At 37.5% G+C, this 22,832-nt stretch overlaps 1 protein-coding gene across 1 annotated transcript in view; it reads left to right on the plus strand.

The window, feature by feature from the left end:
• The window catches only part of COG5 (component of oligomeric golgi complex 5), a 193,889-nt gene that overhangs the window by 143,853 nt on the left and 27,204 nt on the right, over positions 1–22,832 (plus strand). The window contains exons 13-15 of the mRNA XM_010581090.1: positions 1,059–1,263; positions 2,413–2,574; positions 5,604–5,703. Of these exons, the coding sequence (XP_010579392.1) occupies positions 1,059–1,263; positions 2,413–2,574; positions 5,604–5,703 (467 nt within the window). The remainder of the gene's footprint in view (positions 1–1,058; positions 1,264–2,412; positions 2,575–5,603; positions 5,704–22,832) is intronic.

Below are 22,832 nucleotides of genomic sequence, written 5' to 3' on the forward strand. Positions count from 1 at the left end.
TTTACTGTTTGCCTTACGCATTACTTCAACAGCAGTATCTACATACCAGGAATCTCATATGTTCAAACCAAACATGTGCTACCTGTTTTCAGCCCTCGGTTTTAAGATTGTAAAATTGTGACATCAGTTAATAAGATCAATCAACATTTCAGAAGAAAGGGAACTCTTGCATTTTGTCAGTCTTTATAAACATAGCTTTGTGACCTAAAATATCTCTGTGTTTGATAATAAATGTGAATCCTCCAGTATAAAAAATTAGGACGTATTTGAGTTGAAAGGATAGGCTGGGTGAAATGGGGCAGATGTCTGGAACCCGAAAAACCTATGAATGAATGGAACAGTGTTAATCTCCTAATGTAATGGGAAATCCATAAAGTATGAGTGATGTTAGATCAAGATTAACATCAGTTGCTAAAACAGTTGTACATTTGTTTCATTTCCGGTTACTTGTGGCAAGCCTTTCAAGGCTGAAAGTAATGCTCATTTTTTTGCTGGCTTTGTCATTCTTTATTTGAGAAGTTTAGGAATTGCATTTTAGGTACCTTGTTTTAAGAAGTGTGTGTAAAAGCATATGCTTCCCTCATCGTATTTCTTAAGACTTTAGCTCATAGAAGTTATCTTTGTCTGTTTTAAATGGGTATCTTCAAAGTTGCACAGCCCCACACTTTTCCCCCATCAAGCTATTGTTAGAAAATCTCTAGATTTAGAGAGTTCTAATCACGCTTTAGCCTTAAATGAATGATAATAGTAATAATTAATTTTGATACCGAACATTTCACAGCCAGGATTTATATCTTTATTATATAAAGTTTTCCATGTCCAGTCTTCCAGTTGTGGATTTTATGCTGGTGCTTTAGATACATACCTTTGTCAACTGCATTTAATGTGATAGCTCATGCCACTTTGAAATTAATTAAAATATTACGTGATTAATATTAAAGATAAGATAACATTGTATATCATTCATTAATACAAATGCAAGGATATAGGTTGTTTATACGAATCAAAAAATTAGTTTGAACTTAGCAACGCATATTGCTTACTGCTTTATTTTGCAGCATCTATGTTTTTGAAACAAGCTTTTGAAGGAGAATACCCTAAATTACTGAGGCTTTATAATGACTTGTGGAAGCGCCTGCAACAATATAGTCAAAATATTCAGAGGAATTTTAACACAAGTGGAACTACTGATCTCTTTGCTGAACTACAACAAATGGAAGAAGATACACAGGACATATTCATGCAAAAACCCCAAGATTATGAGTATGTATTATGAACTCTAAGGCAATAAAATGTAAAGCTTTGCACCCTGCAAGAAAAGAGAGTATTTTTAAGAACTTAGTGTTATTCAAATTGTCAGAGCGGGAAAATTTTAAAGGCTTTTTTTTCCTCTTGCAGTTATTGCTTTAATACTACTTTAGACCTTTAGGATTTTCATTAGGTTATATAATGAACAGTGTTGGATTGTCTTCTCTTTCACAAAGTCCCTGACTTTGGAACTAGTTTTATCTTTTTGTCTCTTTGGGTGAAAAAAAAGCAGAATGATGAAAATTCAGTTTTGTATGTGTTGTGATTACAGCAGTAGCTTTCTCTTAATGATATTGCAATCATTGGAATGTGACAAATGTTCAGTTTGTTATGATTCACAGTGTTTATGTTTATACATAGTAGAATAAACATGATCTGAGTGGTAGATATAAGAAAGACCAAACTGAAACAGGTTCATCAAGTCTATTAGGACTTCTAGACTTATGTAAGATAGAATGAATATTTTAGGTGAGATTTGTATTGGCTTAAATATGTTCCTGAGCAGTCAGTGGGACATGTATTGACTTCAATGGAAGCAAAGTAAAAAGTTCACCAAACTTCTGACAATGAGGTAAAATGTTTGAGAGAGCTACTGCCTACTCATTTTCACAAATAGAAATACTAAAGACTGAAGCTTATTAAAGGTAAATTTAAGGCAAGTCTGTGTATTTGAAGCTTTCTATATGCATACATATACCAGGAGATAATTTTTTTTTTTTTAATGTACAATTGAGTACAAGCTATCTGCTAATGAAATATGTGAATATAAAAAGATATTTCATTGCAGTTCTGGATATCTTGCTGATATTTTGCAGATATTTTTAGCACTGTTTGTTTCAAGAACACCTTGAATTAGGGATTCTACACCGGTCTTACAGAAAGTGCCAAGAACTGTATTGAACTACACAGGATAGCTCCCTGACTAGTTACTTGGTTCAAGTGAAAAGCAAGATGTTATACACTATTAAAATCTTTCTGAGTGCTTATGTTTAAAGAGCAGAAGAAAAAGCAGGTTCAATACTGTGAAGTTTGTATGGTCTGGAAAGGTTCAATGCTATTGTGTATTTTAAATTAAAATGTAGTAATTTTGTCTTATACCCACAGTCCAGAGAAGGCCTTGAAAGATTCACTGCAACAATATGAAGCTGCTTATTTGTCAAAATCCTTATCTCGACTCTTTGACCCCATCAATCTTGTCTTCCCTCCTGGAGGTCGGAATCCTCCTTCTTCTGATGAGCTTGACAGCATCATTAAAACTGTAGCCAGGTATGCACGTATAATACATTGCAAAATGTGATCTTTGACATGTTTTTCCTCATAAGTTGCAATTTTAGAACTGAGACTTCCTTAGCAGTAAAAGGTTGATTACTCTTTAGTTATAAAACTCATTAGTGTAAAAATTAAGTCAGGGTTTGGAATGGAATGGAATGGAATGGAATGGAATATTTCAGTTGGAAGGGACCTACAGTGATCATCTAGTCCAACTGCCTGACCAGTGAAAAAATTCTGCCTGGCCAAAAGTTAAAGCATGTTATTTAGGGGATTGTCCAAATGCCTCTTAAACACTGACAGGCATGGGACATTGACCACCTCACTAGGAAGCCTGTTCCAGTGTATGACCACCCTCTTGGTAAAGAAATGCTTCCTAACATCCACTCTAAACCTCCCCTAGCATGGCTTTGAACCACTGCCATGCATCCTATCACTGAATACCAGGGAGAAGAGCTCAGCACCTCCTTCACCACTTCCCCACCTCAGGAAGCTGTAGAGAGCAGCGCCCTTCTGCCTCCTTTTCTCCAAACTAGACAAGCCAAAGTCCTTAGCTGCTCCTCATAGGACATTCCTTCCAGCCCTTTAACCAGCTTTGTTGCCCTCCTCTGGACACATTCGAGTACCTTAACAACCTTCTTAAATTGTTTGGGGGTCCCAGAACTGCACACAGTACTCAAGGTGAGGCCACACCAATGCTGAATACAGCAGGATAATCACCTCTTTATTTTTATTTATAATTTATTATAAATTTTATTATTTATCTTCTGTATTTTGTTTTTCTGGAATAACTGAAATTTTAATTTAAGTTTTACTGTTTAAGTTTATAAAACATCAGGAAGAGAAACTTCACACATATTGTAAGTGTCTGATATCTTAACTATTCTGACTGTGTCAAACGGAGGATGATAGTTGCTTGGCTGCAAGTGATAATACCTGGTGTAAATATTCTGTTAGAGTGAAACAGCAAGATAATAGATAAAGACAACTATTCCAGGTAGAATTTGTAAAATGAGATGCTTGAATTACCAATGGTGTATTTTGCCTCATGAGGTTTTGGTAATGACTACTCTGTTTAATACAGTCTGAAAATGATGGGCAGTATTCACAGTATGTGTATGTGAGTGTGTGTGTAATATTAAATACTGACACTCTACTTGTGACTGGGAGTTGCAGATGCTCAGAACATGCCTATCGGTTTGGTTATTGATGTTATTTTGCTCCTTGCAGGGGAGAAGGGAGAATGACATGAAAATTATGACATTTCAGCTGAATTTTCCAGAGTGACCTTTAGCTAATGATGTTTGGGGCCCTGCAGAGTTCTCAGGGAAGGTTATTCCTATGTCAGGGTGCCTAGTGTCACTCCAGTTCTTGGGAGAGGTTACTCTCATCACTAGCAAAATGATGGTCCTTGTGCTTGTCTGTTTTCTGTAGAGCATTTATGAATGCAACCCCAACCAATGCAGATCTGGGGGGGTTCCATGAACAAGAAATACTGGAAGTGATTTAGAAGTCTTTTCCTTCTTCCATTTGTTCCCTGTTATTCCTTTGGGGCTTCTGTTACTATAAAGGATTGCCTAAAACATAGCTTATTAGTTGTGTCAAGCTAAGGCATCCCCTGGGTATTTCTGCAAAGCTCATGTAATTCCAGAGTTGAATGACTGTGTATTCACCTGTAATGTTTGAAGGCTGCTGCCAAGCTTGAATGTAGTTAATTGCAGTCAATATTTTTGAATGGCTTACTAATAGTAATTTCATACTGAAGTGTCATTCCTAAACTTTGCTCATTTTTACTAGAATAGGAGCACTGCACATAAAATTCCCAAACGACTTGTTAAATTGTAAACTGAATTATGGTGCTTAGAAAGACTTGGTTGTATGTGTTGCTCTCTCTAAATTGACATGCTGAGGCACATGGAAAATAGGGAGGTGATTGGTGACAGCCAGCATGGCTTCACTAAGGGCAGATCGTGCCTGACAAATTTGGTGGCCTTCTACAATGGGGTTACAGTGTTGGTGGATAGGGGAAGAGGAGCAACTGACATCATCTACCTGGACTTGTGCAAAGCATTTGACACTGTCCCACACAACATCCTTGTCTCTAAATTGGAGAGACATGGATTTGACGGATGGACCACTTCCTGGATAAGGAATTGGCTGGATGATCACATTCAAAGAGTTGCAGTCAATGGCTCGATGTCCAAGTGGAGACCAGTGATGAGTGGTGTTCCTCAGAGGCCGGTTTTGGGACTGGCGCTGTTTAACATCTTTGTTGGCAACATGGACAGTGTGATTGAGTGCACCCTCAGCAAGTTTGCTGATGACACCAAGCTGTGTGGTACGGTCAGTGCGCTGGAGGGAAGGGATGCCAAGAGGGACCTTGACAGGCTTGAGAGGCGGGCCTGTGTGAACCTCATGAAGTTCAACAAGGCCAAGTGCAAGGTCGTGCACATGGGTCGAGGCAATCCCAAGAACAAATACAGGCTGGGCAGAGAATGGACTGAGAGCAGCCCTGAGGAGAAAGACTTGGGGATACTGGTGGATGAAAAGCTGGACGTGAGCTGGCACTGTGCATTTGCAGCCCAGAAAGCCAACCGTATCCTGGCCTGCATCAAAAGAACTGTGACCAGTAGGTTGAGGGAGGTGATTTTCCCCTTCTACTTTGCTCTGGTGAGACCCCACCTGGAGTACTGCATTCAGCTCTGGGACCCCCAACATAAGAAAGACATGGACCTGTTGGAGCGAGTCCAGAGGAGCCCAAACCAAGGCTGCCCAGAGACGTTGTGGATGCCCCACCTCTGGAAGTGTTCAAGACCAGGTTGGATGGGGCTTTGAGCAACCTGGTCCAGTGGAAGGTGTCCCTGCCCATGGCAGGGGGGTTGGAACTAGATGATCTTTAAGGTCCCTTCCAACCCAAACCATTCGGTGATTCTATGCCACATAACTACATATTCATAGTTAATTCTTTATCAATTAAATACAGCACTGTTTAGTTGTTAATTAAGATTTGTAATCTTCGCTTCCAGTGAGCTAAATGTGGCTGCTGTTGATCCGGACCTGAGTTTAGCTGTGGCAAAAAATGTGGCCAAGACCATTCAGCTCTACAGTGTAAAGTCTGAGCAGCTTGTAAGTAATTTTAAATTTCTAAAAAATTACGTTTTACTGTGTACAATGTTCTGGGTTTTGTAGATTTACAACATAACGGTATAGCAATCTAGACAGACAAAACCTTCGAATAGGCTTTCCATTGTATTTGGAAACATTTTCAGTTAAATTCTGCCTTCGGATAAACACAGTCTATTGATAGCAGTAAAATTTGTATGTATAACTCCAAACAGAATTTGCCATATTAATTTAATAAAATCAAAATTGTAGTTGTCGTTAAGTAAAATTAAGACAATTAGTTCAGTTTAATATTTACCAACATTTGATATTCCATCAGTTACATGATACATCATCTTCATGGCGTTAAAATCTGGACTATTAGAATATATTTTTTCACTATTTGCATCAAAATTTGCACATTTTTTCCATATATTTATTATTTGCCATATATTTAACTGACCCTTGATTTGTTTGCATTTGTCAAATGCTTCCAGCCATTTGCTCTGCACTGTTATCTAGTGTTAAACTGAATAGAGGAAGGATCCCCAAAGCCTTATCCTTTGGGTAAGGATCCCCAAAAAGCCGGTGGATAGTACAGTGAATGACATTGTCATCATATGAAAAAAGAATATTTAAGATCAACAATTTTCTTGTGAAGTCTGTTGCTGAAATTTTAATGTTTTTCTTATGAAGAGATGAAAATTAATTTTTGCAATACACAGGCCCACAAGAAATGACTAAGTACTTGTATTTGTAAACAAGATTCTCACTTAACACTAATTTTGAAAGCAAACTCAGACTCTGGTGACATTTATTTACAATATGGTTCATTTAAAGAGAGATACTTGCTGACAATTTTTTGTAACAATTGGCTACAAAACATTGCAGCAATTAAGTTAGTATGGATTCTGTTTACCTTTTAGACACCTGCTGTCTCTGAATAGATTTAAAAAAATAGAAATTCAGTAATACATACCTTGGTTACCCTGTCTGTTGGATGAATTGTATTGGAAGTTTGCAACTAGTTTATGGAAGAGGAATGTAGGTGAAGCAGTCATGGAGGCTATAAAGAATATTTAAAATTTTAAAATAAAAATATGTGTTTACATTATTTTGCTATATATTTAGAGCATAGTGCTTAAGTTGGGTCTTCCTTTAAAGACACAGAATCATGGCTTCCTAATTTCAGAGTGAAATTTTCTCATGAAAGAAATCAGGATTTTTAGTAGGTTGCGAGAGTCAGCATGAGTAAAAAATATTACACTTGTGTCTCTATTTATCATGTAGTGCAGCATCAAATAGTGGCATTCAACTGAAAAAAAAAAAAAAAAAGACATATCAGCTGTAACTGTGAAAGCACCAGGTCTGTTGTGCTCATGATCTCTGTTAGAGTTTGAATCTGGCCAGTGGCTTGTTCAAAAGTGTACCTCATTTTGTGATCAGCCAGCTGGCAGATTCTTAAGAAACCCTGAAAAAAAGGATGTGTAGAAATCAGCTGACAAGTATATGATTTGAGGCTTTGTATTAACTGACCTTAAACTAAAAGAATATAGGAGTAAAGAGGGAGTCTGAGCCCTTGAACTTCTTGAATTTGACAACAGAAAATAAAATCTGAAACTTTGAAAAACTAAGTGACAGGATTAGTCAAACTGGCAGAAAGAATATGAATGTCCTTCAAGAATATACCTGCAAACTGTAAAACAATATCAACTATGTATTGCACAGCTACTTTTTTTTTCTTTCCTTACTGATACACATGTTGCAAAATTAAAAACTGGAAGGGCTCAAAACAGTTGCTCAAGGTATAGGTGTATAGTGCCAACTTTAAAGTACTAAAATGCTTAGCCTCCAGCTGCTTCTCCAGAAGGGCATGGCTCTCCCATTTGTCTTGTGCCATGCTTGCCAGCCCTGTGGATATAGTCTAGAACATCTTAACTCTTTTTTTATACCTATTTTTGGGCAGACAGATTGAGCCTGAAATGTGTACCATGTGTAGAACAGGAGCTATGTCAGACAGCACTGTTTCATTATGTTTTAGTGGTGTAGCCAAGAATGCAATCTTCATTCAGTCTTGCAATCCAGCCTCCAATGATAGCTTTCTAAAGCTGAGAAGGGTGACCATGTAACATTTCCGCTCAGATGCTTCATTTCTGATAGCTATAGTAGAGCAGTGCTAAAGATGGAAATTTAATTTCCTGGAGGAATTCACAATTGAGTTCTCTTCCAAATTAAAAGTAAACAGAAGAATCTCAGTATTCTCAGTGAAGGAAGGTTGGGGAGGGCTTTTAAGAGTCATTAGAATTTTTTTTTTTAATGTTGTTGTAATATCGCAGGTAGATTTGAATGGTGAAAAAGTGAAATATGCAATCCTAAAAATGTTCAGACATTCTGATGTCAGGGGTTTTATTTATTCACAAAAAAAGGAATTGTAATTCACTAAGATTTCATCACTGTTTCTCCAGTTAGCTTTAGATAGGACAAATAACAAGAAAAATGTTATTTAAGACTCAAAGACTTTCACTTTGAGTAAAAGCAGCATCTAGCAATTTGTACATATAGTACTACAACAAAAACAAGTAAGAAAAAATGGCCTCTTCCTGTGAATCCAAAACATTTGTGTTACTTGTGACTTTGTACACTCCTGGCTTTTGGTTTTCAGCTTTCTCCACACCAAGAACTAGCTGTTGCTCTGCCTGAGACCTATTCTTGTATTAACCAGTTCAAATGATTTCAGAGGAGATATAAATAACCCTCTGTGAGCAGTAGGTAGATACATTCTGCTGTTGGGAGAATCTTTAGCTAACGCCTTGCTGATGCTTGATGTGGTTGGTGTATGCCATGAAGCGTTCAGAATTATTGTCCTAATTTCAATCAGTGTAATTGCAGATATTCTTACTATACAGAATTTGAAGGGATAATTATACATTGCACTAAACTTAAAAAAATATTTCTGTTAATTTAAGAATATTACCTTTCAACTTCACCACCCATCCTGTGTTTTGTTAGGTGATGCTGAGGAAGGGTGCTTGGTATATTTTCTTTGTGCCGTTATTGTTTTGTCTCTTCTTATTCACATTTTCTCCAAAATAGGCAGCCCAAACATCTTCATAATGATTACAGACACTGTGAGATTTCCATTTAGTCACCATTTCTACATCCTTCTCAGGGAGATTGGGATTCGGAGATTAAAAAATCTGATCATCATGTTTGGGATAGGAGCAAAATTTTTCTCTTCTGTGTTTGCACACTGTAATCCATTGCTTCTTTGTAACATAATGGCTGCTTATTGAGCCAGGTTTTGTTCACTAACCATGTTTTCATGCAAGTGAGGTAGCCCAGATGAAAAAGAACACTAACTTTTCTCCTTGATTTAAGAGTTTTCCAGAGGTCATCCGTTCCCATTTGCAAATACCTGAAGTTAACCATCTTGATTGACACATATAACATGTTGTGCTCTTGTTTAACTGGCCACATAAGGAAAATTAGCTCTTCCATCAAACGCTAGCAATAAGTACAGTGGAGGGAAGAGATTCATGAGAAACCAGTAAGTTGCATTTCCTGAAAACAAAGAAAAAGTTGAGTAATTTGGGGGTTTTTGGGGAATCCATGCTGCTTAACAGAAGATAGGAGCTCACAAATCTGCCTTCTAGAGAAATTTTTACCCACTTGTATAACTGATAGTTGAGAAGAGGTGTAAGAGAGAGCTTATATCTCACCAGCATCTTCATTAGATGCCTCTGACATGGCAGCAATAATTACATGGCAGGATCCTCTAGGGCAGTGGTCTCTAAACTTTTGTGATCATGCATCCCTATCAGTAAAAACTTTTTGAGCATGCACCCCCATTATATATATACTTCCTTATTTATAAATTACATACATATACTATTGAAGTTCTCATATTTTCTTCCTGCACCCCAGTGGATTGTCTTCCATAACACCTGTGGTGCATGCACCCTACTTTGAAGACCACTGCTCTAGGGTAATACTCTGGTTGATTGCAGAAGTCTTTTAAATTCATGTTTGATTTTGTTCATATGCTACTTTAAATCAGATTCTCATTTATGTATATAAAAATGAAAATGATAGTCACCTGTTGATTAGAAGTGATACAAAACTGTATTTCCCCAGTTGATTACCTGTAATTTTGTCATTTACTGAGCTGAATTTTAAATGTACTTGAAATGTTGTGATTTCTCTCATAATTAAAAATCTCTTCGTTGCAACTTTGTAATCACTATGTTTTGGTTTGCCTGTTGATAGAGCTATTTTTCTTGCTGATACTTAGAACTGGATGTCTGGTGGAGAGGAGTCATGAAACATGGAGGGTTAAAAGCTCTGAAAGTTGACAAGATGTGTACTTTTGCCAACAAGCAGAAAAATAAATTGCAAGATCCATTGTCCTTATAGAGGTTGAAGATGGAAGAGCCCTGCTTTGCTATCTAGTCTGTTCCCTTCCCAGCACAGGACTATTTCAAACAATATTTATTGTTGAGGTTTTTGTTGCATTCTTTCTGTTTTTAGAGTGATGATTTCAGTTACCTCATATATTGTGAGTAGAAATGTAAGTACTGTATGTTCTCTTACTTTTGTGCTATTTCTGTTCAGCTTGGCATGTGGGTGGACTGAAATATACTAACACACCCACCAAGTGCACATAGATGAAATGTGTTGTGCTGTGAACGTGAAAATGCAGTTGTTTAGAGAAGATGCGATTCTCGTACTTTTTGAACCCGGAGACCTCTACTAGTTTCCTCCCTAGAGTTACAGTCATCCTGTCAGACTATCTTTATTAATTGCAATCAGAGTCCCACAGCAATCCTTCCTGTCTTGTCTTGTGGAGGCTGTGTCTTGCTGCCTCCTCCCACCATAAGGCATCACTGTCAGAGACAAAGTGGCCTGGTATCTTTTGGCCAATAAACAAGCAAAGAGTAATTTGCAGAAGCAGGATTGTAAAAATCAGGTTGTCCACTTGCTTTTCAGAGCAGGTGGGGGTGATTACGCTGGCAACTTCTGGTCGATCAATCTATCGTAAAAAACATTTTTGTATGTGGATATGTAATGGTATGCTTACACGATTTAGGCAAACACAAACTCACTCTGCTGTGCTCTCAGATGGTGGGACACATTTTAGCTCCAGTCCAAGCCAGGGTGACCAGCTCAGCCTTGGCACCTTGCTGAGCACAACCCTCTCATTCAGCCTGGAGCACAACTGGAGCAAGTTCATGTCTGCTTGAAGTACAGGCAAAGCAAGAATCTGCATGGCCATATTACGCTAGGTAGATTTATCTTAAGGTTAGGGTAGATAAGGCTAAAATCGGTGGGAGTTGTGATTGCCTATAATTGGAGAGGTTCCTAAATATGGAATATTGTATTTTATGGAGTAATATGTTTCAGAAAAGTTTGTCTAAAAAAAGGGATCTTTCCAACAGACAAGATGCTGCAGGCAGATGATATAATGGAGATGTTTCCCACTGTCAGACTTGTAAGCAATCATAAAAAGGAAGCACTCAGAAGATGGAGAAGGAGAGTGGGTGTAATGAAGGAGGACGGAAATAGAGAATTTGAATCATTTTTTTATTCCCTTAACTAAATGTGGTTGGAGTTGTGTCATACATCTTATAAAAGTTGATGAATGAGGTGGAGGCCCGAAATACAGGCTGTGGGCAGTGCTCTGGGAAAGCTACTTATCTATCCTTTGCCCACAGCTCATGGTAGAGGCTTGGCTTCTCATCAGGATTTTACCCTGTGCAATGGCTGTGGGATTTTCTGATTATCAGGTTTGCCTAGTATAAGCCACTTGGAAATTTTTAAGTGCTGTACAGAGAGCACAGTCTTTCCTGGCATTTTGAAGAATTCTTCCCCAACCTTCTTAAGAAAACATAAGGTGACACTTGGTCTATTTTATATATTTCAAAGTTAAAATGCTAAAGACCCGGTAATAGAAGTCAATTTTGAGATTAAAGATTAAAGAGAAGACATAAGTGCCTCAAAAATTAGAGTCCCTGCACCAAAGTTCAAACAGTTGTCCCATATCTTCAAAGGGCAGGACATTGATTCATGTATTGAAGACCTCTGGTACCAGACACGCCAAAAGGCAAAATGAGAGAGAACTTGCTATTCTGATCCCAAAAGCAATGGAGCACTGTACACTTGGGACACAAAGAAATTTGTATGGATTTGCTTTGGTGAATGAGGTTTTTAGATTCTGGGTTGTTCTGAGGGAAAAGTCAGCATCAGCTGATATCTGTGATAGAGAGTAGGCAGCCTCTTTCTCACTATCCTGAATCTCAGTAGTATATTGAGATTTATTTACATTTGCTTAAGTAAATATCTGAGTTATGTAATGTTATACATGGTTTTAGAACATGCACCAGTTGCACAGTAGTAGAGCAGTAATATGAGCACTAATATGCGGGTACTCAGCCAAGTAGAAGAAAGTTCTTGGGAGGTAACTGGGAAGCTTTGATTTAGCCTGATATTGTTTTTCAATGCAATGGTGAAACTGGATTTCAGATGCTGTAAAACAATACTGAATATTTAATTGGATTGATGTTTAAATGTGAAGTGACTCTGACGTAAAAATTCTATGATTAAAACTAATATACATTATTTCTAAACTTTATTTGTTCTGAGGGTTTACTGAGATCTGCTTTTCAATTAACTGGTCCTAAATAGTGTAACTGGGACTGTGTTATTGTAAAGTAATATCTGTCATAATGATGAGTAACATGTACTTGATGGCAGATGTTTTTAAGTGCATTATTGTTTAAGAAAGTAAATACCAAAAAAGAGCATAAGAAGTAGAAAAATGTAACAATTGTTGTTTCAACTCCTCCTTCAGAGTCAAACGCTGATATGTCCCAATCACTCACTGCTTGTCCCCAAATGATCTGGATTTGCTTTTGAAACAGAGTATGGGTGTGGAAAGAAAAATACGTAACTGTCCTCAGAACAGTAAATGGAAGTAAGTAAATGAGCTTAGTCTCATCTGTTTGAAGGCAAATTTGTATCATCAAGACTTGTTCTGATTAGTGTTGGCCTTACTTGAAGGATCAGCAAAAAGTGTCTGGTTTTGCTGCAGAAAAACTGTGTATTAAGTTGCTCCACACTGTCACCCTGATGTTTATGTTAATGTCTGCCTCTCTCAGTTGATAGTACGAGGTCAGTAAAGGTTTCTGATTGACACTCAGGACTTAATTTGCCACCCTAGCTGTGAACTCTCTTAGTCTCCAACATGGGATGTAACAGTAATGTCTACACTAGCCAGCGAAAGGTATCTGCGAACGTTCCTGGGCACTGTGGCCAGGAGGTGCAGGACAGCCTGTCTCAGGGCTCGTAAGGGCTGCCCTTCCCCAAAGCACGTGGCTGCCTGCCAGCACCCTTTTCAGGAATAGTCTCTGCAATATTGCCTCTCCAGAGCTGTGGCTGGAGTTTATTTGGGAAAGTGGTTGTTGGCCCAGCCAAAAACTTGCTAATGACTGTCCTAACAGTTTAGCGGTACAGATGATCATGTGCCAGATCCAGGAACCTTTCCTGGCACTGTTTAATTTATTGCTGTGGGTGTAGCCAATATGTGAATGAGACTGAATGAGAGCGACATACAAAATCTGTTCAAGAGGAAGCTTAAAATGCTGGCAGATTGGGGTAATTTTTTTCTTGCATCTGGAATTCATACTTTCTTACTTAGGATGTAAATAAATCTCTAAGGCAAAAGTTAAGAGATGCTGATTTCTTCTATACTAACATTCCTTTTGGTCTTAAGATTTTCTTAGATTGCCAGAGCTTCAAAAGATATGCTTTCCTAAACATGTTTTTCTATCTGTAATGCTTGTCAGCCATACTTGACTTATTTGAAAATAGCATTTGGTGTTTCTACCAGAGTTTTAGTCCTTGAAAAGAGCACAGTTGTCTTTGGCATTGTGACTAGTTGGCAACTCCAAATATTGCTGGATGGGTGCGAGAAAACCTTGGATATTAACTCTTTTCAGGAGTTCAACACTTCCTTCAGGTAGCCAAACATTTCTTTGGGCCAACTCAGATGACACCTTTTTGGATGCCAGTGCAACCAACCCCTTCTGTAATTTAATATTCTATTTTTAGTGAATGTAATGGATGGAGATACAGGCTGAGGAGCATCTATCTATCTGTCATGTTCAGATATTTTTAGAGCACTGATCTTTGTAATGCTGATCAGCACCAAATGCATTACATAAGATTAGCATCAAAATATATATAATGGAAAGTCAGCTCTGCTGCACTTGTTCTTAAATTATTTTTAGTATTGCCCACAAAACTTGTATGGCTCAGTGCATTATCTTGCCATTGTGCTCTGTCTCTACTCTATAGGAATCATTTTTAAAGATTAGTTTATCTTCTCTCAGACCTTTTCAATCACAGGTCTCCTTCCTGAGGCTTCACATAAGATTGTCAGTGATACACATTATGAAGATTTTAATAAATGCCCACTTTCCACTAGGACTGAAACTGAGACAAGCAGTTTATCTCTCATCATCCTTTAATCCAGTTTATGTTTGAACTTATGATTTACAGGTGCAAGATTACAAATTCTGCTTTACTTACATCCCCAGCTACTGTTCTGTTCTTTAATGCTGCTCAGGTGGCTTAATCTTTTGCAGGTACCCATAACGATCTTTTCAATTTTCCACTTTGAGCACATATTCAGAATTAGTATTTCCCTATTAAATATCTCTGATCCACTAGCTAGCCATTTAGAATGGGTTGCAATAGATTATTTGCTAGATTTTTGGAGTTTAAAGAGGCAGACTGTGAGAAAACAGACCATATTCTTCTCACACCACTCTAGAAAATTTATTTTTGTCTTTCAAATTTTCTGCAAAAAGCTGATCCTTTCCTTTGAGTGTGTTTAAAAACTAGTTTGTAATGACTGAGGTTTAAAATAGATCTCAACTTTCTGCACGTCCATCTCATCATCATAACTCTTTGTGATGTTGTGGCAGATGAGTCTTGATTTTTTTCATGACTTCTTTCCTTGTGTGTTTATGGTGCATCTGATATATGATAGTCAATAGAAAATAATCTGCTGTTTGGTTTTGGTGATGTAGTTTTGAAAGCATAATTCTATCATGCCATGGCTTCACAAATCTTCCAGGATCTCTCTTCCTGAGATTACAATTAAATGTGCTCTGATCTTAGTTTATATTTTACTGTTTAAAAACAATCTCAGATTTGTTAATGCTTCTCCTTGGTTTGTAAACCTTGTTGCAATAAAGAGAATGAGGAAAGAAAATGCTAGAACTCCAGGTGGAATAGAAGAACAACAATTAATTCATCTCAAACTCTGAGCTGAGAAAGAGACAGCATCTTTACAAGGAATTTTTGTAATGCCATTTGTAGAAGAAAAAGTGTCTGTCATGCTTGATCAGGGGAATGAAGATTTAAATAAGCTGTTTTCAGTTGGTTATTTAGATGTTAAGCAATATGAATGGCATATTTTTGTCCAGAATGTAAAAGGCTAAGTGTGTTATAACTGATCCGGAGACTATATTGGAGTGTCTTGGCTCCATCAGTGAAATTGTTAAGAAAAGCAGAAATGCAAAGGAAGATAGGATTTAAAAGTTTAAAAATTGCAATGATAAAACAGTTGGATGAGAAGGATCGGTTCTTAGTTTTCTCTGAGTATTCATGGAGATAGAAATTTTTTCTGGACCTTTCGATCTATACTTAGTGGTTGACTAGGAAAAGGCAGAGAGGGGTGGGACTAAACAAGTTCTGTATTGATTGTGCCCCTGTCTGCCTAGTGGCAATGAAAAATATCCATAATGTGTTGCAAGAAAAAAAGACTGATCTAGGAGGGCTATAATTCTGGTTTCTTCTAGGGAAATGAAAAAAATTAAAACTTCATTTATGGAGGAAAGCATTGTTGGGTTGGCTTTAGTCATATGTATTCCTAAGGAGAAATGTACCTTACACCAACCCAAAACATTGTTTTGCTCATTTAATTTATACAAGTTTCCCAAACGAAATGTGCTATAGTATCAGGAAGATGGATGTGAGCTGCATCTCTGTTAGGATGTTTACTGACATAACTATGTGGTTTGGGGTATCTGTGTTGGTTTTTTGTCCACCCATCTTCTTATCTGACATAGCTAAATGTAACTAGCTGAATAATTCAATGAAGTAGGGGAGAACAGGGTGGAGAGGGAGGGAGAAAGGATTTCTGGAATCAAATTCTTCCAGTGAAGGGGAAATACTGTTCATGCACTAGAATTTTGGCACCAGATTTTAACTCCAGCAAATTTATGAGGCCTGTGATGGTTTTGAATTAAAAAGCATAATGAATTCTTATTGTAATGACATAAAGTGATTGCCTTTTTTATTATGTGATCTTATAAGAATTAATCCGTGTCTCGTATTAGATGGTGTTATATTGAATTGTGAGCTTTCATTTGCGGGTGAATCACTATTCAGGACATATTCCAACAATGAGATTTGTCTGACAGTTCCAGGGAAGTATATCTAGTCCTCCTGTCTAAATGTCGAATATTGTGAACTTCAGATGGAAGTATGAAGTGTAGTAAGCTCACAAATCATCAAGAACAGTAGTGAAATGAGACTTTGGGAATGGTTTTCTGTAAATAATGGGTCAGTTACAATGGTGTAAGTAATGTAAAAGATTATATTTTCTCCAATTCTTTTTGAGATACATGAATTAATTGTATTCTACCAGTACCTTGAAGACATGGTGTTACTGTCATTGAAAAACTTGTATCTATGCTATTTAAATGAGAACCCAAAAATATGAATTCAATATTTGGCACATTAAGGGAATTCATTAATAGGTATTTAAATAGAATGTGTGGGAGGCTCTTATATGCTAAAATAATTTCAGAATAATTACTGTTTCACTGTACAGTAATAAAAGCTAAAGATGGCAGTAGGTCTAATTTAAAAATAATCAGAAGTCAGCTAAGGTTTTGTAATTTTTTTTTTTTTTTTGATGGAAAGATCAGTAGTGTTTTGTTAAAACAGTCATTAGGAAGCTACTTATATTGGTCAGAGAATACGTAGACATACCTAGCTCATAAGTCACTTTAAAAAAGCATTTAAACTTTTAAAAATTGAATGAAAAATCTCGAGGAGAAAGTTGCATTAAAAAATAACTTCATGAAACATTTTCTTCATTCTCATGTTGTCTTTTGCTGGTTAGATCGTGACTCACATAACAAATGTGTGATTTTTTATTTTTTTTTTAAAGAGATACTGGCTAAACTCCAGAAAAAAATCATCCGAGCATAAAAGGCTGGTTTTGAGAGTACTATGTACTTCATTTTATCTTGCTGGGAAAGTGGTTAAAAGACTTATTTAGATCTAGCATGTAATTTTGCTAACAGGTAGAAGAAGAGCAAGACTGTACAATCCTCACAGTATTTTCTTACAGTGCGCTCCAAGTTAGTTCATACCAAATTAGATTCTATCATTCAGAAATTAATTTGGTTATATGTATGTTGATATGGTAAAGGCTTTGGAATTTTTCAATTTTGGAACCAACTCTAATGAGAGTTGGACAATGTAAAGCTCATTTATAACCTTCTGCAGGCTAGAAGTATTATAATCTCAATTAACGCCTGGACTTGATACCAAAAAAGGCAGATGGCAATTAAGTTGATTATATTTTTTATGTGTAGGTGAATATCACCCTACCATGTTGGACTGGCCTCATGTGTCTTGGGGATGGATGTCTGCTCTTCACCTCTGGAGATGCATTCTCAGTAGTTGGTTGGGACCAAGAGCTATTGGGATGACATACAAAATATGATTAATCATTCAGTCATTAATGTGGCAAGCATGAAAAATTCAGTAAACTGTTACAGTCAGAGGTATCAGGATCAACACACATTGTCCTTGAAATCCTCCTCAGACTTGGGCTAGCCAGATAAACCTGAGTCTGAAAAAATGTCAAATACAAGAGGCATAATTTTCGGAAGTTGAGAAATTATTCTGAGTGCTTTAGGTTTAGCATTCTCTGAGATTCCTTAGGGGAACTGGGTTTAGGTGCTTTCTGACAGCGGAGTTGTTTTAAAGCATCTCATTATTTAAGGATCATGAACCATTACTCACTTTTGATTATTTGAACGGTGCTTTTCTTCGCAGATGATTCAAAGACTTAGAGATAAATCCTGTCTTTTCTGTTACAGAAAGACCATTTGCTGTTTTCCTTCCATTTCTTCCGCTTTTGAAAATATTAAGGAAGAAAAAACCAAAACAAAACAGAAATACCCCCAAGGGAACAGTTTGATGATTGCTGTTGTTCTAGCATGAACAGTATGAGCATGGTGTTCGATCTTTTTTCTTGGTCAAGGACTTAACAGTCCCTTCAAATTTTTCTTCCCAAAGTAATGATTGTGTTTTCTATAAGATTTTGAATGCCTTCACCATAGAGCTCCTTTTCTATATTCCTAGAATATAAAATTTTCATTTTTCTGAGGAAGCACAAAAAACAAAACAAAACAAAAAGATGATGATACTCTGGAAGCTACAAGAATGTCCTGAGGGTGCAATATAAATGTTTTTATGTGCCTTTTAAGTTATTGCCTGAACTCTCAGCTTATTCCTTTCTTCATGTCTTGAAATATTTCTTCTTTGAAAAATCTGAAGTCGTTCCAAGAACATGAATTCTTATTTATGATTTATTCTCAAATTTTAGTTGATTTTTTTTTTTAAAGCAGGACATTCATTTTAATTTATCCTCATCAGTCAAGGACCTTATTTGCACTGACACATTCATTCAAATCTTACACTTAGAACCTCTAAATTATGTCTCTTTTTGCAGATTGTCCTGTAAGAAGCTAACATATTAGGTGGCATAGCTAGTGGAGTTCAGATTGTTATGTATTTTTCTGCTAAATGGTGTCATATTTTTATAAAAAGTAGCAAACTGATTCTAGTAAACTTTTGTGTTTCTTAGGTGGAAAGAGATTGTAAAAGGCTGTTTCTGCCGTATGGAAGACATTAAACCTAGTAGTAAATCATCCCAATTATTTGTAGCTTGTGGGAGAAATCCCAGGGCCAAGGCCTATTGACTCAGAAACTCTGTAAATGGATTCTGTGCTTTATAATCAGTTGTTATGATCAGGCAGGAGGCCAAGTACCAGATGGATTGATTGCTTTCTGCCAGAGGTACGGCCACATCAGCTGCCTGTATTAGGAATGTATTTATTCTTGAAAATGTCAGCTTGACAATTGGAGTTCAATTTGTGCTATCAAAACATATTAGTCTCGTGATCCTAGAGTTAGATCAAATGCTTTGTTGAGAGGCACTACTTTTGTCTTACTTTGATTTAAGATCTTTTCCATACTCCTCCTAAATTATGATGCTGTTTCCCGGTCTTTAGAGAGTAGGTTTGCTGAGGCTGTTTAAAGTAGAGGAATCAAATAAATGGAGTTTTCCCGAACTGTCAAAAAGGATGCACACAAGATCTTAATTACTTAGTGTGAAACTGAGCTTTTTCACAAAATGTTTAGTCTGTGAAGGGAATGGTAGCAAACCAGCTCACAAATCAGTGCCTCTTCTGAGCTGCCACCTGTTGAAACAGGGGAAGTTAGTCACTTTGGAAGACTAACAAGTTACAGGAAAAGATGTATCAATAGTCTGTTTTCTACAAGAAAAAGACAAACTCAGCATTTTTTTATAACCTGAGGGAGAACTGATGATTTGATTCACGTCCTAATCTAAATTCTATATTCATTGCATTTCATGGTGAAAACAAGAATTTAAACCCAAAGTAATCTTATCGTAGCATGTGTCTGAACACATGAGATCAAATCCATGCTGTCAAATTACACGTCTGTTCTTAGGTATTAAACATAGAAAAGTGTAAAATCCAGAACATTTGATGTAGTTATTTCCAAGACATATTTTCAAAGCAGATCTATGCAAAGGGGTACAAATACATTTACAGGGTGAGAATTCATCTGACATGATTTCAGGCAGTATAGCAGTACAGCTACCTGTATGTATCTGTAGTACTGCTTTAGATTCCCTTCATAGTTAGTGGAGGGAAATAGGTGCATACAGGCTGCCTTTACTCTCTCCCTAAAGAAGGGTCTCTAAAATAGGCTAGATTAATTACTTGTTAAAGTGCTTATTTCTCTACTTTGTGATCTCCTGCACATGGTTAGGTGAATCATTCCTGAAATTTTCTGCATTGGGCAACTTACTGACCCAATATGAGGCACCTGCAATCTCTGCAGGTGAAGCAGTGTAACCACATTAGTGTACTGAAGGATACAAACAAAAAGAACCTATTTTCCAGAAGGACTTCTGAATTTGGGGAGAGCACAGTGCCAGTCATGGCTTACAGTTTCTTGAGCATGTCAGGCCGAAGCTAGTCAGATGGCCTTCAGTCAGCTTGTTCCCCTTTGTTACACATTTTTTGTGTATCAGCTTCTACAAGTGTCCTTTCTTGTTCAATAAACTACCCAATCTGCTACCTAGTCCTCAGGTTCTGTTGAATCGGATTTTTAAAAAAAGTCTAGGCAGCTTCCTCCAGCTAGTTAGCTACTGGATTGAACCTGCAAATTTCAACTTCCTACCTTAGCGAATGTCAGAAAGGGAGTACCTCCAGTGTTTCTTTCTCATTTTAGTTTAACAGCTGCCCTTTGAGTTTTTTTGAAATGCTGCATGGGACAGGAGCTCACATTCACATTTTTGAGAGTACCACAAGACACAGCCCTTGTCCTAGAGCCTGGATACAAAAGTCCTGGCTAATGTTCACTGGTGGGAGACTTCTCTGCCTCACTCCTCTCTTCCTCACTAGCATCTCAGGTTGCCAGTGTGCTGGTAGCTCATGTTGGCAAAGGGAGCTCATACTGACATGTCATCCGTTGTAGAATTGCTGCTTGCTGGGGAATGGGGTGCCTGTGCTTTGCTAGTGCCCGTGAAATTGCTGTAAATAGTACACAGGCTTTGAGGTAAAAGCAGAAACAGTTTATCCAACTAAAGTGAAGAGCATAAGAAATCAATTGCTATACTTAAAGATATAAAGAAAAGTGCAACAGTTACAGTCCATGTTGTTACTGCTCATTCAGGTCTGGCTTCAGCAGGGTTTCTTTTCCTTTGTTTCCTTTTCACTTAGCAGGCTCAAGCCAGACTAACTCCCAGGGTGACTGATGGTTCCCTGGAGATGAGGTCTGGTCCTTCAGCTACACTTTGTCTTTTAGTTGTTTCTTTTCCAAAATAGATTCTGATTTGGAATGAAGTCACCCCTTTTGTACTCCTTATCTCTGCTTAGCATAAATTCACCCTCCTGGCCTTCTGCATTTCTGGATAAATCTGATTAAAAAGGTACCAGATTTTGTCTCTAGTGCCCTCATCAAAAAGAAGGCCCTTGGACCGTGTCTCTCAGCTGAGTGGATGTGGCTAGGCTTCACACTTATCTGACTTATCCTATTTACACAGTGCAATCCCCAGTGGGCAGATAACACAGGAAGAGTTACATTACCACTGGGCTTAATTGCATAAGCTATGTCCAGCACAGAACTTCAAAAGTACTTGCTATATAAATGAGAGTGATGAATGTGAATCATCCATAAAACCTGGTATGATGGAAAATAAATTGAGGGATGATTTGTGCCTAAAGTAAATGGGCCATAAGCGTGGTTTGTTGGAACTGGGGAGACACGATGGCATTTTCCTACATGGATGCATGACTGTACAATGGATATTAGAGGTGTCAAGAATTCAGTCTGAGGCACTGGAATATTGGAATAATGATAAACTACCTGAAATCCAGATACATGCTAGTGACAAAGTGTATGTACACAAAACAAGTTGGACAGAGTCAGCGCAGAACCTTCTTGCGTCAAAGCAAGGTCATAGAAATCATTGTGGTGACAGCAAGAGATGGGAACAAGCACCTGAGACTTCTGCTGTAGATGGTAGGGCACACCTACCTATGTAGGTGCCAGGTGTTCCCATAGCACACCTTCAGGAGAAGCAGTCCTAGGAAGCCCTGGGCTGCCCAGTTCCTACTGCTAGTTACAAGAGTCGAGTTTTCCAAGCCTCTTTGTTTTACACCAATGATTTTATTTTAAGATACACAAGGGATCAACACATCTAGCTGTCAAAGTTCTAACTGATTAATTTAAGAGAATTTAATATGGTAAACAATTTTAGAAAGGTTGGTTGCTTTTAAGGCATTTTTAGACTTGGCCTGTGAGGCTGTCATGCACTATTGCTGACTGTAAGAGTTGCTTGTAGCTACAGAAGGGTTATGTTTGTACTTGTTACCGGTTTTGCTTATTAAGCTTTTTCACTAGTGGAAGAGACATGGTCTAATGATTTCATAATGTCTAAGAAAAAGAAATTGTGAAACCTTTACAATAGACTCTGAGGAACTGAAATTTAAGTGGCTAGGATGTAAAATGTTACTTAGTAGTGTCTCTAATGGTTGGAAATGCGCAAAAACCCAATTGAATAGTCTGCACAGTGCTTAAAAAGGTGTGGGGAAAAAAAGGTTATTGGGGTCTGGGAGGGTGGTCAGCTGCGTGGACAGGGTGTTTCTCTGCACAGCTGTTCTGTTACTAATCTGTGAAGCTGTAAGCATGAGAAGCAGAATTCATAAAACCAGTCAGATCTGTCAAATAGAAATATCAGGAAGGAAACAGAAGTATGTAGCTCACATGGTGGTTCTCGTCAGGAAGGCAGGAAGATGCTGAGATGTTACATTTGTCAGCTAGTCTAAAGATGCATTCTGATGTCAAATAATTGAAGATACATTGGAAAAGATTTTTCCCTCTGCAAAGGTCTCAGAAACTTATTTATCCTGAAATAATCCCTAAATTTGAAGAAAGGGAAATGAACTGATATTGTCACCATAGTGCTGTAAGGTTGAGTTCCTGTGCGCTTGCAAGAACTTGTCTAAAACTTCATTATTAGCAGTGCTGGCAAATACTAGATAACTTTGCTTGCATGCTGTCTGTGTTTATGCTGAGTGGAAGCTATGGGAGGTACAGGAATAGTCTTTCACCAGTAAAAATTTACTGTTTCCCATAAATTAAAAATTTTCGTGTTATGTTTGTTCCTTCTGTTCAACAATTGTTACTGTGTATTCAGTTGCAGTTTAGGAGCTTTCTGTAGGACCTACAACTGTGTTTAAAGATGCACT

Source organism: Haliaeetus leucocephalus, unplaced genomic scaffold (assembly GCF_000737465.1).
Source record: "Haliaeetus leucocephalus isolate CR32 unplaced genomic scaffold, Haliaeetus_leucocephalus-4.0 Scaffold751, whole genome shotgun sequence".
Classification (NCBI taxonomy): Eukaryota; Metazoa; Chordata; class Aves; order Accipitriformes; family Accipitridae; genus Haliaeetus; species Haliaeetus leucocephalus.